Source organism: Equus caballus, chromosome 2, assembly GCF_041296265.1.
Source record: "Equus caballus isolate H_3958 breed thoroughbred chromosome 2, TB-T2T, whole genome shotgun sequence".
NCBI lineage: Eukaryota > Metazoa > Chordata > Mammalia > Perissodactyla > Equidae > Equus > Equus caballus.
In genome coordinates, this window is record NC_091685.1 from 2,904,107 (window position 1) to 2,919,734 (window position 15,628).

Here is a 15,628-nt window from a genome sequence, read left to right on the forward strand (position 1 = left end):
CTCCCAAATGCCCTATGTCTGAGTCCCCATGGCATCTGTGTGTCCCCCAGGTGTCCCCTTGCTTCCCTCCAGCATAGTATTTAGCATATCCTAGTAATTGTCAATTTCTTGGTCTGTTCTTCCAATTATATTGCAAACTTACAAAGTCATCTCTTGGGTTTGCAGTGCTCAGCACAGAGCCTGGCATGTGACAAGGCCCCCAGGAGTGCTCAGGGATGGGCTGATTCCAATCTATCTAGACAACATCTCTAAAATGTTTTTGGAGTCACAGGTCATCTTTCAATTGATGATACAAATCACATCTTTGTAATATCTCATGCTTGATTAAGAGTTGATACTTTATAAGGCACTCTCATCTGCATCATCTCATTGGAGGCTCACAATGATCTTATGGGGCCAGGAGGATTTACCTGTGTTACAAGCTCACTGGGGTTGGGAAAGGCAGTAATTATGGTGGTTAAAAGTGTGAACTCTGGAGTCAGAGTTCCCCCATTCAGAAGCAGTATGGTTTTCGGTAACTTACTGAACCTTTGCGCCTTATTTTCTCCATTTGTAAAACAGGGATGATAATAGTTTCAAATATAAGTCTGGCACAATTAAGTGTTCAACAAATCTTGTAATTTTTGCTATTGTAAGGTAATTTGTCCAAAGTTACAGAACTAACCAACCCAAGAATCAGAGTTTGATGCAAGGTATGCTATACCCACATTTGTTGCACACTCCACTTCATCTCACTAGTGTCACTCTGCAGGGAAACGCTCATTGTGTGGCAGGAGTAGCAGTGGCCTTACCAAATCCCTCATTCCACAACCAGCTCATCCTACAAAGCAGCTTAGAAAAAGAAATCCATGCTCCCAATGGGCAACGTGGGGAATGCAACCCCAGGCTCCCTTCTGGCTGGTATGGGGCTATCTTCAAGGACTCTGCTCCTTCTAGACGATTTTGATCATGACAAGAGGCAGTACAGCCGAGGGTCAGGCTCTGAAATGGAGACTGCCTGAGCTGGAATTCACCCATGCCCACTTCCTATCTGGGCAAATTGTTTCACCTCTCTGTGCCACAGTTTTCTCATGTGTAAGATGGGGATTTTAACACTGTCTACCTCACAGCGTTGTTGTGGGGGTTAAATGAGTTAATCTAGGCTGAGGACAGTGCTTAGGGTAGTGCCTGGCTCAGAACTAGCAATCACGGTTAAGGCTTACTATTATTACGCTTGTCAGAAATGCCACAGCATGCATAGAATGGACTGGGTTCCTGATTCTGAACTGGAAAATTAGAGAATGAGGGAACCTGAGGAGTTTGTGAAAACAAATGTTTTCATCAATTTCTCTGCAGTGTAAGCTGTAGTATAAACTGAGCGAGAGGGACTGATGGAGATCAAGGGAAACCCACATTTGATAAGTATCTATTATGTGCCAGGCAAAGACTTTCCCTGTGTCATCTCATTTAATATTCACACATCACTCCACAACAGGTACAATTTTTCCTATTTTAGAGATGAGTAAATCAAGGCTTAGATCGTTTAAGCCACCTACCCCAAATTATACGATAAATAAATAGTAGAACTGGGATGGAACCAAGGTCTCAACCCAAAGCCAATTTTCTCCATGCCATGTTACCTCACCTGTGGGAGAGAGAGAGCGCTAAGGGTGGCTCGGGGAGTAGTTCTGACATCATCACACCTATTTCTCCTTTAAGGTTGAGGCTGTTTTCAATGAGAGAGGTGGAAATTCAGAATCGGGACAAAATGAGGATGGTGCTGAGAGTCTCTCAGTTCCCATGTGTATGCAAATTACTTAAGGGGGGTGGGGACAGAGCCAAGACACCAGGAGTCTGTCAGTCAATCAATACCATCCATTACCATGAAGGCTGGTTGTCATGGTAACTGAGGATAAAGCCTGGAGCTTGTTAGAATCTAGTGCCTGTCTGTTCAGGGTGATTGGTTGGTTAGCAGGCATAGCAAAAAACCTGTGGGCCAGCCCAGACTGCTTAGCCGTTAATATAAGACCCTTCACAATCAGGTTCCTGCCCACCACACCCTCCCCACTGTCCAATCCAGCTCAGACCCTTTAGGAATCCACCCTGGACTCTGCAGAGTGTAAGAAAAGTTCCAGAAGATGCCCTGCGTGTATGGGCTAGGATTCTGAACCACCCCAGGTGGAAAGACACTGAGCCTCTACTGTGGGTCAGCCTCAGTCTATGGGCAAGACTCTGGGGGCACACCACCGAGATGCATAATGGAAACAGGCAGTTGCAATAGTGTGATACACAGAGCTAAGTCCCAGGTGCACTGAAGCACCCAAGACAGGCTTCCAACCCAGAACTGGGGAGACAGAAAGACTGCCTGGAAGAGTCCTATCTAAACAGAGGCCAAGGATGAGTAAGCATTAGCCAGGTGAAGAAGAGAGGGTGAAAGGAGGGGAGCAGAGTTCCAGGTAGAAGCAGCAGCGCGTTCCTTCTTATAAAGCCCCAAGGAGAAAGCGAGTATGATCCAGTCAAGCGACCAGCAAGGAGCTCAGTACAGCCCAACCCAACGATGAGCAATGGGGCTGGAGGGCCGAGCAGGACCAGAGCGTGCTCACTTGACCGTTGGCCATTTTGTCCAGTGGCAGGGACCCTCCTGTTCTCAATGTTCACCTTTGCACGGCCCCAGTAGCCTGCTATTCTGAAGCTTGTCATCCTCTCTGGGGCTCCCTGGAGGCCAATGCTGACGCCATTTCCAGGTTGCTGATATCATCACTCTTCCTGCCAAAACCCAGCCACAGGATTGCTCTCATTTGTGCACTGGCCTCAGGGGCAAGCCCTCCACAACAGTGTCTGGCCTTTGGGTGAACCCAGACACTTGTCTCTTACTGCTCACCCTCACCCGCTGGCTGTGCCAGCCACTCTCCCTAAACTCCTTCCGTTAGAAAGCCCGAGCTCCCTTCTCCACCGAGCGAGCTCCTACTCTCACTATTTTGGATGATCAGGTTTGAACGTCTTTGGAATCTAGAAAGTGGGAGGGTCCAAAAGGGTGGGTTGCTCCTTCCTTTGTGCTTTTACTGTGTTTATTTCTATTTGAGTATTTATCACATTATATAATTCTCAGCCCCCAACTGACTGCATGTTTCTCCAGAGCAGGGATATGCGAGTCTCCTCCCCATGTCCCCAGAAGTTACGGGATCTCAGGGAGTAGTCACTGGATGAGTGGATGGCTGCATGGAGGGAGGGAGAGTAGATTATGGGTTTTCCTCAGAGACTGAGTGTTCCCTGTGCCCTACTTTGGGTTACAAGGGAAAATGCTGTATTCAGAACCCTCCTGAAAGAGAATTATAAATAAACAACAGCAATAATATGTAAATGTGGTGGAAAGTATAAGAAATTTGAGGGACTTAAATTATACGCCCACCCCACCCCAGTCACTCTCCATCTACCGCTTGATCATTGAGGCTGCCTTTGTCTCATTCTTGTAAAAGAATAATAAATACACAGCCCAGGGCCCTGTTCCCCCAGTTCAGACCCTTTAGGAATCCACCCCCGACTCTGCAGAATATAAGGAAACCCCCAGGGGATGCCCAGCATATAGGGGCTTGGATTCTGAGCCACACCAGCAAGAAGGACAATGAGGCTCTACTGTGGGTCAGCCTCTGCCTCTGACAGAAGTCACTAATGGATCATCGCACTTCCTGGCTGAGCCCATGCCTGGGGTCACAGTCCTCAACTCAGCAGCCCGGCTGGCATTTTCTATTAAAACCACCTGCCGTTGCTGGCTTGGACACGTTTTCTGGCCTATGAGTCTCTTTGAGTGCCATGGGAGCCAGCACACCGTGCTTGTTCCTGGCTCTAAAGACTCAACCTGAGCTTCAGAACAGACAACACAAGCTGGTCAGTTTAACCTTTGACAGTTCCTTCAGTTGCAATTCCCAACCAATGGGTCACACTGACCCCATACTTCCTTTAGGAATGAATATTCAGTATAATCCTCCCTTAGCTAATTTTAAACCTGATTTAACCACTTTCAAAGCTACCACAAGCAGTTTAATGTTTTTTTAAAGAAGACAGTAAGTGAAATAAATACCCGGATGCACCACAAGAAGCATTGAACTGGGAATTCAAAATCCTCATTTTGAAGTCCACTCTGCTTCCAATCAGCGGTGCCACCTTGTCATTTAGCCTTTATGTGCCTGGTTTTCCTCGTTTGTAAAATGGGGACAGCCATAAAACACAGCTCAAGGCACTGCTGGGAGCTTAAATGAGACGACGTGCATGCTAGAGCTCAGGGACCGCTGTCCTTTCATTTCCGGTTGAATGAACTGTTTCATTACACGGCTTCCCACACCTGTCCTGGCAGTTGTTACCTCTGTCTGCCTCTAGCTTTTCCCCTCGTCTACCTTCCTGTGATGGGTCATTTTGTGTGTCAATTTGACTGGGCCATGGAGTGTCCAGATATTTGGTCAAACATTATTCTGGGTGTTCGTGCGACGATGTTTTTGGATGAGATCAACACTTAAATCAGTAGACTGAGTAAAGCAGATGGCCTTCCCTCATGTCGGTGGATTCCCTCATCCTATTATTAGAACTTCTGAATGGAGCAAAAAGGCTGACCCTCCCTCAGTAAGAGAGGATTCTTCCTGCCTGACTGCCTTCAAACTAGGATATCCGCTTCTTTCCTGCCTTCGGACTCCAACTGAAACATCAATTTCTCCTGGGTCTGAAGCCTGCCAACCTTTCGACTGGATCCACACCGCACGCAGCTTTCCTGCTTCTCAGGCCTTTGGACTCAGACGGAGCTGCACCATAGGCCCTCCTGAGTCTCCAGCTTGCCGACTGCAGATCCTGGGACTAGTCAGACTTCATAACTGTGTAAGCAAATTCCTTCAAATAAATCTCTTCATGTGTATGTACATGCATATACGTATCCTATTGGTTCTCTGGGGAACCCCAACTATTACACTTCCTTCTAGCTGTTGATGATTTTTCCTTTATTTAAAGTGATTAAATACATGGCTATAGTCAGCGGTGCACACCGGGTTAAGTCAGAGTTGTTAACACTTTTTGACTACCCCCGAAAGTAAGCAACGCATTTGGCACTGTGATCCAGCCCACACGTGCCCAGCTAAAGTAAGTCTCAATATTTAACCACGCTTAGCCGGGTGCGCTCTGATGTCTCCCAGCCTATTGTATTCTATTTCATTTTGTTAAATGCTGGTCAGGACCCACCAAATTTCTTTTACAATCTACTAATGGGCTGTGGCCTACAGTTTGAAAACATCCTACGTAAAACGTCTCCGAGACATTGTAGCATGTTGGTTAGGATGCCCAGTTCTTGCGTTTGACGCCTGGCCCCACCAATCAAAGGTACTATGACATTGGGCAAGTTATTTAACATCGCTCAGCTTCAGTTCCTCTTCTGAAAATTGGGTAAATTTGTAAATTCTTTCCTGAGGATTAAACGAGATAGTGCATTGAAAGCGCTTAACCAGGTGTCTGCCACACAGTAAAATGCTCAGTAAACATCAGCTGTCTTACCACCACTGCCAGAGTCTAAGCCTCTGGTAGGGAGAGTCAGACATTGACGGAGCGTGTGGGGAATGGGGGGGCGATGAGCACAGGGACAGTCCATAAACCCTACATCGGAAGACCTTGATTCGACACCACTGAGTCACGCGGAGCTGTTTACTTGGCTCTTTGGACCTCAGCTTTCTCTCTATAAACTTAGGGACAATAACAATACAAGTCCTCGAAGATCATTTTGAATACCAGATGTGAGTATGTCGTACTTTCCCAATAATGGGAGTTAGTACAAGTAAATATATTTTCTTAAAACCAAATAGTTCAGTTAACTGTAAGTACAGTGAGTAAAAAAGTAAACTGTTCATTTTAGGTGGTAACCAATTTGGCTGTTCACATAATAAATCATCCCTGATTGTAAAGAGACGATTATAACGAAGAGAAACCTCGAATCCTCTATAAACCCTTGATGAGAAGGACCATGTTGGTGTCTAGACAGTGGTTGCCATGTTATGTGTGCTTGTCTATAATAATAAACAATAAACGCTAGTAAACATTTCCTAAATTAAAAGCTAAAGGAATGAATGAGTAAACGAAGGGAAGGAGGAGGGTGGAAGAGAATGTAGAACTATAACTGACATCAACTTAGTGGCGTCTTCATTGTGTCCCTGTGGCTGTTTTCTACCCCGCGTGTTAGATGGTAGACCAGCTGTTCCAAGGACCCTATCTGGAAGGTGATGATCAGCGACTGGCTGAAAGCACTGCACTCTCGCTGGAAGGGTCTTCCCTGGGGTCACTGTCATCTGGCACCCATCAACGGGAGGAAGGACGGAACGCAGACACTGATTTGGACAGAGTCGTTAACGCTTTGAAAGATAGTAATGGGAATTCAAAGTGACCTTGATAAATGGGAGGAGCACGCCCTCCAAAACTGGATGAAGCTCTAGGGCCAGAAATGAATGACGTTGATCGAAAACATGGGCAGGTGGGGGAGGAGGCACGATTGCTGAGGTCCCAAGTCTACAGCAAAGCACTGGCCACTGCAGGCCGGACATCATGGTAACGACTTCCCTTCCATCTGAACAATGTTTCGGAGCTGACCAATTGCAGGGCCCCATGAGAGAGGTCGTCTTCGCCACTTTACAGATGCGGGGACAGTTATAACAGCATAGAATTAATAACCAGAAAGCTGGCAACAATAAACATGTGGTAATAACAACATCAACATGGGGCAGGAGTAACAGGTAAGCATTTTGGCTCTTACTATATGCCATGTCACATAGATAGTTTCAGTTCATATTCACAACAACCCCATGAAGCACGTCCTGTCCTTGTCTCACTTAGAAGAACAGAAAGCTGAGGCATGGAGAGGCTGACTGATTGGCCTGAGGGCCACACGGCTGACAAACGGTAAAGACGAGACTTGAATCCAGGCAATCTGATTCAGAGCTTGTTCAGCCATGGAGCTTTGCTGAGTGCTTATTAGAGTGTGCGCTGCACTAAGTATTTTCTGTAGATAAGTTCACCTATTCCTCATGACCACCCGTGAGGTAACTGCCATTAGTGCCTCCAGCTTAACAGGTGGCGACACTGAGACCTAACGTGAGTCAATACCCTGCCCATGGTCACACAGCTAGCAGGTGCGAGAACCTATGTTTTCAACCACTATGCTAAACTGATATCCCGTATTAAAGGGAAAAAATACCTACTTAAACACTTATCATGCAAGATGGACTTGGAATTATTCTCAAACCCTTTTTATCATTCCTATTTGAGTCTTGAAGAAGCTGAGGTTGAGGGGAATTAATTACCCTCATTAAGGTTGTGCAGCTACCAAATGGTACAACCAAGACCCCCACCCAGACATGTCTGACACCAAAGTCTGGAGTCCTTGTACCACGTCACCAGCATACTTCCTCATTCCACAAACCTCGGCCAAATGGCTTTACTTCCTACTGATCCCACCGGAAACTGTAACCCACAATAATAACTGCTGTTTAGGCAGTTTTTTACTTATCGCAGTGCTTTTTAAAAGTATTGATTAATTCTCAAAATAGCCTTTTGAAGTAGTTTATTATCCAAACATTAGTTATGGGGAAACTGAGACCCAGAGATGTGAAGTGTTAGCTTTTAAAGGGTTGAGCCGACAAAAAAGGCAAAGCTGTGTCCGTAAGAAGTCTTCTTCTCCCTACCACTCTGCTGCTGGCCTGTGTGAGGCTGCAGGACTCTACTGCTTCCACACCAGCGAAACAACAACTGGGGTCATTTTCTGTAAGCTCTTCGCAGAGCCCTTTCAATAGAGCCAAAAGCCAGAGAACCATGAAGATGTGGAATCTTGAGGACTCTTAGTTTACCTTCTATTCCATGCGTGGTTTTCATCACAGCATCCCTGATAGACAGAGGTACCCTATCAGACAGACTTAGATTCTTTAACTGATAGGAAACTCTTTTTTCAAGTTGCATTTTGAGGCAAAGGGCACAGAAGCTGAAACAAATGTGTCAAGCCCTATCTACATTAGCAAGAAAAGGGGTCTGAAGCAGACCACTACCATCTTTGTCCCAAAGGTATTTATGGAATATCCGTCTACCCTCTGATACTTTTCTCATTTTACATCACTGCTTGGCTGGAGGGACCCTGCAGAGGGCACGTGGCACAGCATGGTGAGTAGTAGTCACGGGAATGGAGAGGACAGGACAGATTGTAGATACAGAGGAGGTGACTAATGAGATATGTGTGGAGAAAAAGGGAAGAAGTCAAAATTATTCCCAGGTTGTGAGTCCTGACAAAGGCAGCTGGGATAAAAAGGAAGGAAGCCTGGACTGCAGCTCAGAGCATCTTGGGTATTTTTCACTTACTAGTGATAGGGCTTTTCAGTCTCAGTTCCTTCATCTGTAGAAGTAAGGAAACCTCTCCTCTCACATAGAATCAATGGAAGATTAAATGAGATGTACAAATGACCAACACGTATGTGAAATGGTGCTCAATATCACTCATCATCAGGGAAATGCAAATCAGAAGCACAGTGAGACATCACCTGACACCTGTTAGGATGCCTATTATCAAAAAGATAAGTGATCACAAATGCAGGCAAGGATGTAGACAAAAGGGAACTCTTGTGCTCTGTTGGTGGGAATGTAAACTGGTACAGCCATTATGGAAAACAGTATGACGCTTCCTCAAGAAATTAAAAATAAAAATACCATACCATCCAGCTATCCCTCTGTCTGGGTATCTATCCAAAAGAAAGGAAATCATTCTCTTGAAAAGATATCTGTATTCCTATGTTCATAGCAGCATTATTCACAATAGCCAAAGTATGGAAACAACCCAAGACGACGGATGACTGGACAAAGAAAATGTAATATAGATATACAATGGAATATTACTTAGCTTTTAAAAAGAAGGAAATCCTGTCGTTTATGACAGCATAGATCAAGCTGAAGGCCACTATGCTAAGTGAAAGAAGCCAGACAGAGAGAGACAAGTACTGTGTGGTATCACTTATATGTGGAATAAAAAAAAAGTCGAAATCATAGAAAAGTGGTTGCCAGGGGCTGCGGGGTGGGGTAAATAGGGAAAGGCTGGTAAGAGGATACAAACCTTCAGTCATAAGATGGCTAAGGTCCGAAGCTCTAAGGTACAACATGGTAACTATAGTTTATAACACCGTATTGTATAATTTAAGGAAGGGAGGAAAGAAAAGAAAAAACATATACTCCAACACGTCCAAGTGAGAGATAATGCTGGTTTGGACTAAGCAGACGGTAACAGAGACGGGAAGGACAGATACCACACCTGTCACATTTACTTTACTTCACGTTTACTTTAGAAGTAAAGTCAACAGATCTCGCTGATGGGGAACAGGAAGTAAAGAAGGAACCAAGGATGACAAATGGATTTTTGGCTGTTTATTTAGTTTCTTCCACAAAAACAGGGACCATATTGATTTTGTTCACCTGGCACATGATACAAACTCAATAAACGTGGTTGAATGAATGAATGTGTGAACAAACAAAACTTGGGCGAAGGGGCAGTTTCACAGAGGGGAAGAAACCCGCACAAGGTTCAGAAGGATGAGTTGAAGTCTGTCAGGTTGGCAAGACAGGGAAGAGCATTGGAGGCTGACAGCACAGCCTGTGCAAAAGGAGGCAGGAAACATATGTGAATAGAAAGGGTCATGAAGTACTTGACCTGCCCAAGGTACATCGCCAGCTCGGTAACTGGGCCAGACTCCAGAGAAGCCAGAATGGTGAATACACTATTCTCTTTGTCATACCTTGATATAAAGGCAAATAATAAGATCTCCAAAGGAGGGATGAAGGAGAAAAAAGTCTAGATCTAGGAATTTGAGCCCAAAGCCATCCTGATTCTTGTAGAAGGTAGAAAGCTGTCGCCCGCTGCCCTTGAGGAAAGTGTAGGATCCCATTGAAGTCTAACATCACCTCCCCAACATCCAAGACTTCCCTTGGTTTTTGATGCATGGTTTCATGCTGTCTTTGGGGGAGAAGCATTTTATCTAAAGGACGCATTAGAAGAAAACAGCCTTGTGCATCCTCTGGGACGAACCCAGAGCAGATCCGAGGCAAATCGAAGGACAAAAGATGCCCCCAGAGCAAACCAGCTGATGTGTTCAGTTAAATCATCCCATACCAAGCTCAGCACTTTGAGGACATGAATGTACACCACACGGAGTGTTTCTTCGAAACAAGCACTTAAGAGAATATAAATATTATTAAAGTCGTATAGCTCAAAGATACTCAGAGAGAAAAAGACAGCGACAAAGAGGAAAGACAGAGAAACAGGTGGAGAGAGAGAGAGAGAAGGAGAGAGAGAGAGGCACCTAGAAAGAAAGGGAGTAAGAGAGGGGATGAGAGAGACACAAAGAGAAAACTAGACAGACATCAAACATGAGCGTGGAGGGAGGGTGTGCATGATTCCATTTGCCAAAGGGAAAGAAGGTAGATGTTTTTGTTCTTTGTAGGTTAATATGTAAATGACATTCTGATTTATTAGCAGTCTCCAGCAGATGAGGTGATGATTAGCACATTTCCATATTTATAGAAAAGCAACACTAACTTTCCGGATTTATAGAAAATCAGCTCTCCACAAATAGCAAATTGTGCTATTACGGACATATGGTTTTCTATAAACAGAGCTGAGGTAATTAGCCCCAAGACAGTTTGCTGGTGGGCTCCTTTTGAATATTAACCACATTGGAAGCCCATTTCTGCCTCACAGATTTTAAAGAGGAGGGGCCACGAGATACCCCAGGCAATTAATTAGTAACCCAACACCAAAGACTAGCCCGAATGAAAGGCTCCCCTAAGAGCACATGGTGGAAAGACCGTAGGTGCAGGCCTCTGATGCTGGCTTCCTGCAGCCATGGGCCAAATATTGAACCTCTGGGAGGAGCCGCATAATTTCTGGGGCTAAAACTGGGATAACGCCAACCTCCAAGTGCTGCCAAGAAAATTCAATGAGAATATACACCACAGCACCTGGAACATAGTAGTTACTCAACAAACGTTAGCTCTTTTTCCTTCCTTACATATTCAAATGATTCTACAAAGACCCACTTGAATTAAATTTTTCAGATTCTTTTTTTCTATTGATCCATACTAAACTATTTATTCTGTATCATGATTCTGTACGTGTATGCATGTCTCTAATTAACTGGAAGAAGTTTCTTGAAGCAATAACTTATCTTGACAGCCTACAATCCACTATGATATTTTCTATTCGTCCTTTGTTGCTGTTGTTGAAAACGTCGTTGGTAATCCGTGCATTGATCTCAATACCTGCCATTGGGTAGCAACCTGCAGTTTGAAAAGTACTGTTCTGCAGGACGGTAGGAGCCATATTCAGATTTGCTCACTATGTATCCCCCAGCACAAACACATGATAGATACTCAATAGATATTTGATTATAGAAAAGTCCATTCATGGATAGATGGGTGAATTAATGAATGACCCTAGCCGGGAATCTAAATTAATGGCCCCCTTTCAAAGTCCATGTCTTGTTTTGCACGCTCACTGCGTAATAAGCCCTGTGTTGAGTAATAAAAGAGAGAGAAAAGTGTCAGAAATGCTATTTACTTTCAAAGATTTTGCTATCTAAATGAGGAGAAAAATATTAACATTTGGAAAATTATTTTTTAAAGTCTAAGCAGTGTGGAACTTGTACGAACGTGTTGAAGGAAAAAAGTAGGCTGTCTGGGCTAGTGCAGTCAGGGAACTTCTTGAAACTGGGAATTGGAACTGGCCTTTGAAATACGGATCGGTCTCTCACCCTTCCTCTCATGCATTGACGAGATTGGTGGTTCTGGGACTGTCGTGAGCATCAGAATCACCTGGAGGGCTTGTCAAGACGCAGACTGCTGGGCCCGCTCCATTTTCTGAGTTAGCGGGTTTCGGATGGGAGCCTGAGAGTGTGTATTTCCAACAGGTTGCCCAGTGAAGTCGTTGCTACCACTTGGAGCCCACACTTTGAGAACCACTGTTCTAGTAGTTTGGAGTGAGACCATGAAGGTTGTTGATGTCGCGCTACGGAGTTTAGACTTTATTCTCAATTATTCAGGATATTAGGCAGGGAAGTGATATCATCAGATCAGATCTGTGAAGTAGAAGGAGCCTTCTAGTGGCGATTGCTCAGAATGGATCGGAAGGAGCGAGCCTTCCCCCAGAGATCAGTTAGGAGCCAATGCAGTAGTAAGTGAACGATGAGAACCCAGCCTACCACTGCAGGAGTGGACGTGGAGAAGAGAGGATGGAGGAGAGCTGTCCAGGAGAAAGAGCTGAAGGATCTTAGAGATGTACAGGGGTGAAGCAGACGGGGGAATCTGGGACAACTCCAGGTTTCTGGTATCACTGCCTGATTGTATGGCAGTTCCACTAACCACGAATCTACATTTAAAATAAGTTTTTAACATCGTAAATAACGAAATCCCAGAGATCCTTTATTATTAAAGAGGTAATTGTAGTGTAATAGAAAACACATAGTTCTAGGGGACCAAACAAGTCTGGTTGTGGTACTTATTAGCAAGTCATTCCACCCTCTGGAGCTCAGTTCCCTGTAAATACCACTGATGCTACCTTATAGGTCGTCATGAGACTAAACGAGGTCATAGAGGGCTCACAGTGCTAAGAAAACCGCAAACCGTGTCCTGGTGTTTGCACCGACCACTGTGTGCATAAAGCTTCTGCTCTACTTACCAAATGATGCCATTTTTTCATTGTCAAGCACCAGGATATATTCATAAATGCCACCCATTGATCCAGACGTGATGTAATGAGTGCCATAGTCATTGATGAACTTGGCATACATGCCGTAATTGTACCGCTCTGGAAGCTCCCTCAGTGACCGCAGCATTCCTTCATCCAGCATGATATTGTCCCTCCTCATCTTAAAGTGAGCAGTCTGCACCTTTGTGAAAACTCTCAGGAAGCTGTATTCCTTCCAACAGAAACAACCGCCATTGAATGAGGAAAAGAACAAAGAGTATACATTTTAGCATACGAGATAATGCAAAAGTCAGCTTTAGGTAGCTGTGGGAAATATACATACTGACATATAAATATATGAGCATAAATACATAAATGGCATATTATTATTTTACAAGCATGTATGAGACACCAGCGTGTGCCCAGCTTCTTCTCCCACGCCTTCATCTCTGTCCCCACTGCCCTGTCCAGGTCAAGTTCTCATCAACTCGCAGCTGGATTAGTTACCACAACGTGCATCACTGTGCTCCTCACTTCTATTCTGCTCCCGGTCCGTTTTCACCCCCACATTTCTCCCTGCTCTAATTAAAGCACTGCATCAGGCAACCTCCTTCAACAGTCTTACGTATCCATTAAAAATTATCCTCAGGAATATGGTTGATGACGTGGCGAAATGCCAATATTATTTATTTATTTAACATATTGAACAAATGTCTATGAGCGCCAGTAGTCACATGCATTGTGCTAGGTGCAGAGGACACAATCTTGAATGAGGTAGGCCCCTGCCCTCATGGAGCGTACGTCCTAGTGGTAAGCTTGTACTATTAAATAATAAAGCAAAGCAGGATCCTGATATAATCAAAAAGAGACAGGACCAGGGTGATGTTGGATTGGCTTAAGAGGAAGAGGGGGAGTATGGGCATTACTTCCAGGTGACGTAAACCTTGACTGATCGCAAGCCACAGTGAAAGTTGGAGGAGGTCATCCGCTTTTACAAAAGTCCACATTAACGTGTGAAAGCCAGATCTCAGAACAGCACTTCCCCTTCAGATCAATAGCTAATTAGTAACCAATCTCCCAAATGGAATTTATATTTGTTGAACAAGTTAATTTTTGTAACTCTATTTTCATCATCCAAAATAATTTTTTGAGCCCAAACTAAACCCACAGTTCTGGTACCAATGTTACTGAGGCCCTTTGGTAAATTTCTAATCAATTCAATAAATATTTCTCTGGCTCCCGATTACCTCTCCATCTTCATTTACTCCCCACTTTCCTTTCCCACCCTGAGCTTCAGCCAACTGAAGTACTTTCAATCCCAAATTAGTGTAAGGCATTCTCTCATCTCCGGGCCTTTGCACATGCTGTTTCCCCAGGTCTAGAACACCCTTATGTTAACTTCTGCCTCCCTCCATCTGGACCACTCATACTAGTCTTTAGATCTCAGTTTAGGTAGATGCCCTTTCTTCAAGGAAGCACTGCCCAACCCATCGGCATAGCAGGCAGTTTGTGGTGAATGTTTGATGAGTAAATGAAACACAGATTGAGCACTCCAGCTCTGGATCTACGTGGAAAAGCAAAGCTCCTTTCGAATTCTCCAAGCCTCATGTAGAGGGCCTGGCTACTTCTCTTTAAGACATTACCATTCTGAGTATTTCCCTATCTGCTCCAGGTAACCGTGAAAAAGGATGGGTTGTGGTGATAAGAGTTCTAGACTTATTGTTCAATTTTATTCCCTTCATGATGATTCTGTGCATAAAAGCGTAACAAGAAAAACAAACATGATTAGCACTGATCAGACATTTCCAATCACACAAGCAAATGAAGGCTCAATTACTACTGTACTTTTTAATGCAGTTAAGGTAATACGTGTTCAGTGTGGATTATGGAACACTGCACAACACAGGCGTTATGTCTTAATACCTTCTTATTGTACTTGCTTAACTTATCCAAGAGCGAAGAGCCTTGTGAGTTTGACACACCCACATCCACTGTTACAGGGATGGATGAGAGGCCTACGCCAACGGTCACGCCAGTTGACACAGACCTGTCATTTTTTACTTTAGAAAGAAGGTCATTTGCATTATCGTACAACTCTGAGGAGATTCTAGTATCTGCAAGGGCCTGAAAAGAAACAAACAGACGTTAGCTTCATGCACACAGAGTTACATTCCAATTCACACTTAATAGTTAAATCTTTGCTTCACAAAATATCTAAAATTTCAGATTATTATAAATAATTCTTTTAAAAGGCTAATCCAGGCATCAGATTGATATTCACCAAAATACAGAAAATACAGCAGTGTAGTTAGTGTTCAGCGGTACTGCTAAAACAGTTACTGAAATGCACACACAGATGATTCTGATAAAATGCTATATTGTTCAGAGCACGGATTTCTCTGTAGCTGGCATGTCCTTCCTGTAGGGAAGATCGTTGGCTCTGCAATGGAGAGACTGAAAGCCACGTCTGGGCGTGGACCTGGGAGGAAGGGCACAGGAAGCCATGCAGACGGTGATAGTTCTAGGCAGAGACACATTTCAGTGCTGTCCACTAATGTTCTGTTATTTCATTCCAGGCACACAGTAGGGCTGTGTTTCTCTGCCAAGTTGAACTGAGGCATGGTCTCATGCCTTGCTTGAGCCAAGGAAGCAAGAGTTAAGAGCCTGTGAGGGGTTCGCTCTGCGGTCACAGGAGCATCTATTGAGTTGGAGCCGCCATTAGTTTATGTCCTGAGTCCTGTGATGACGAGTTTCCTTTCTACCTCAGGATGGACAAGTAGCGTAAGTAGGGCATTGTTGCTTTAAGGCAGTGGGATTTCAGAGTCCTTTGTTGCCACAGCATAGTCTAGTCTATCTTGCCTGACACATAGGTCCTAGACCATTCTCAAGGTCAGGTAAATGGTCTTGTCTGTGTCT

At 44.4% G+C, this 15,628-nt stretch overlaps 1 protein-coding gene across 1 annotated transcript in view; it reads right to left on the bottom strand.

Moving 5' to 3' along the window:
* C8A (complement C8 alpha chain) overlaps nucleotides 1–15,628 on the bottom strand; it is a 67,036-nt gene that overhangs the window by 15,439 nt on the left and 35,969 nt on the right. Inside the window, exons 6-7 of the mRNA XM_014737497.3 lie at nucleotides 14,636–14,836; nucleotides 12,704–12,944 (exon numbers count right to left, since the gene is read on the bottom strand). Of these exons, the coding sequence (XP_014592983.3) occupies nucleotides 12,704–12,944; nucleotides 14,636–14,836 (442 nt within the window). The remainder of the gene's footprint in view (nucleotides 1–12,703; nucleotides 12,945–14,635; nucleotides 14,837–15,628) is intronic.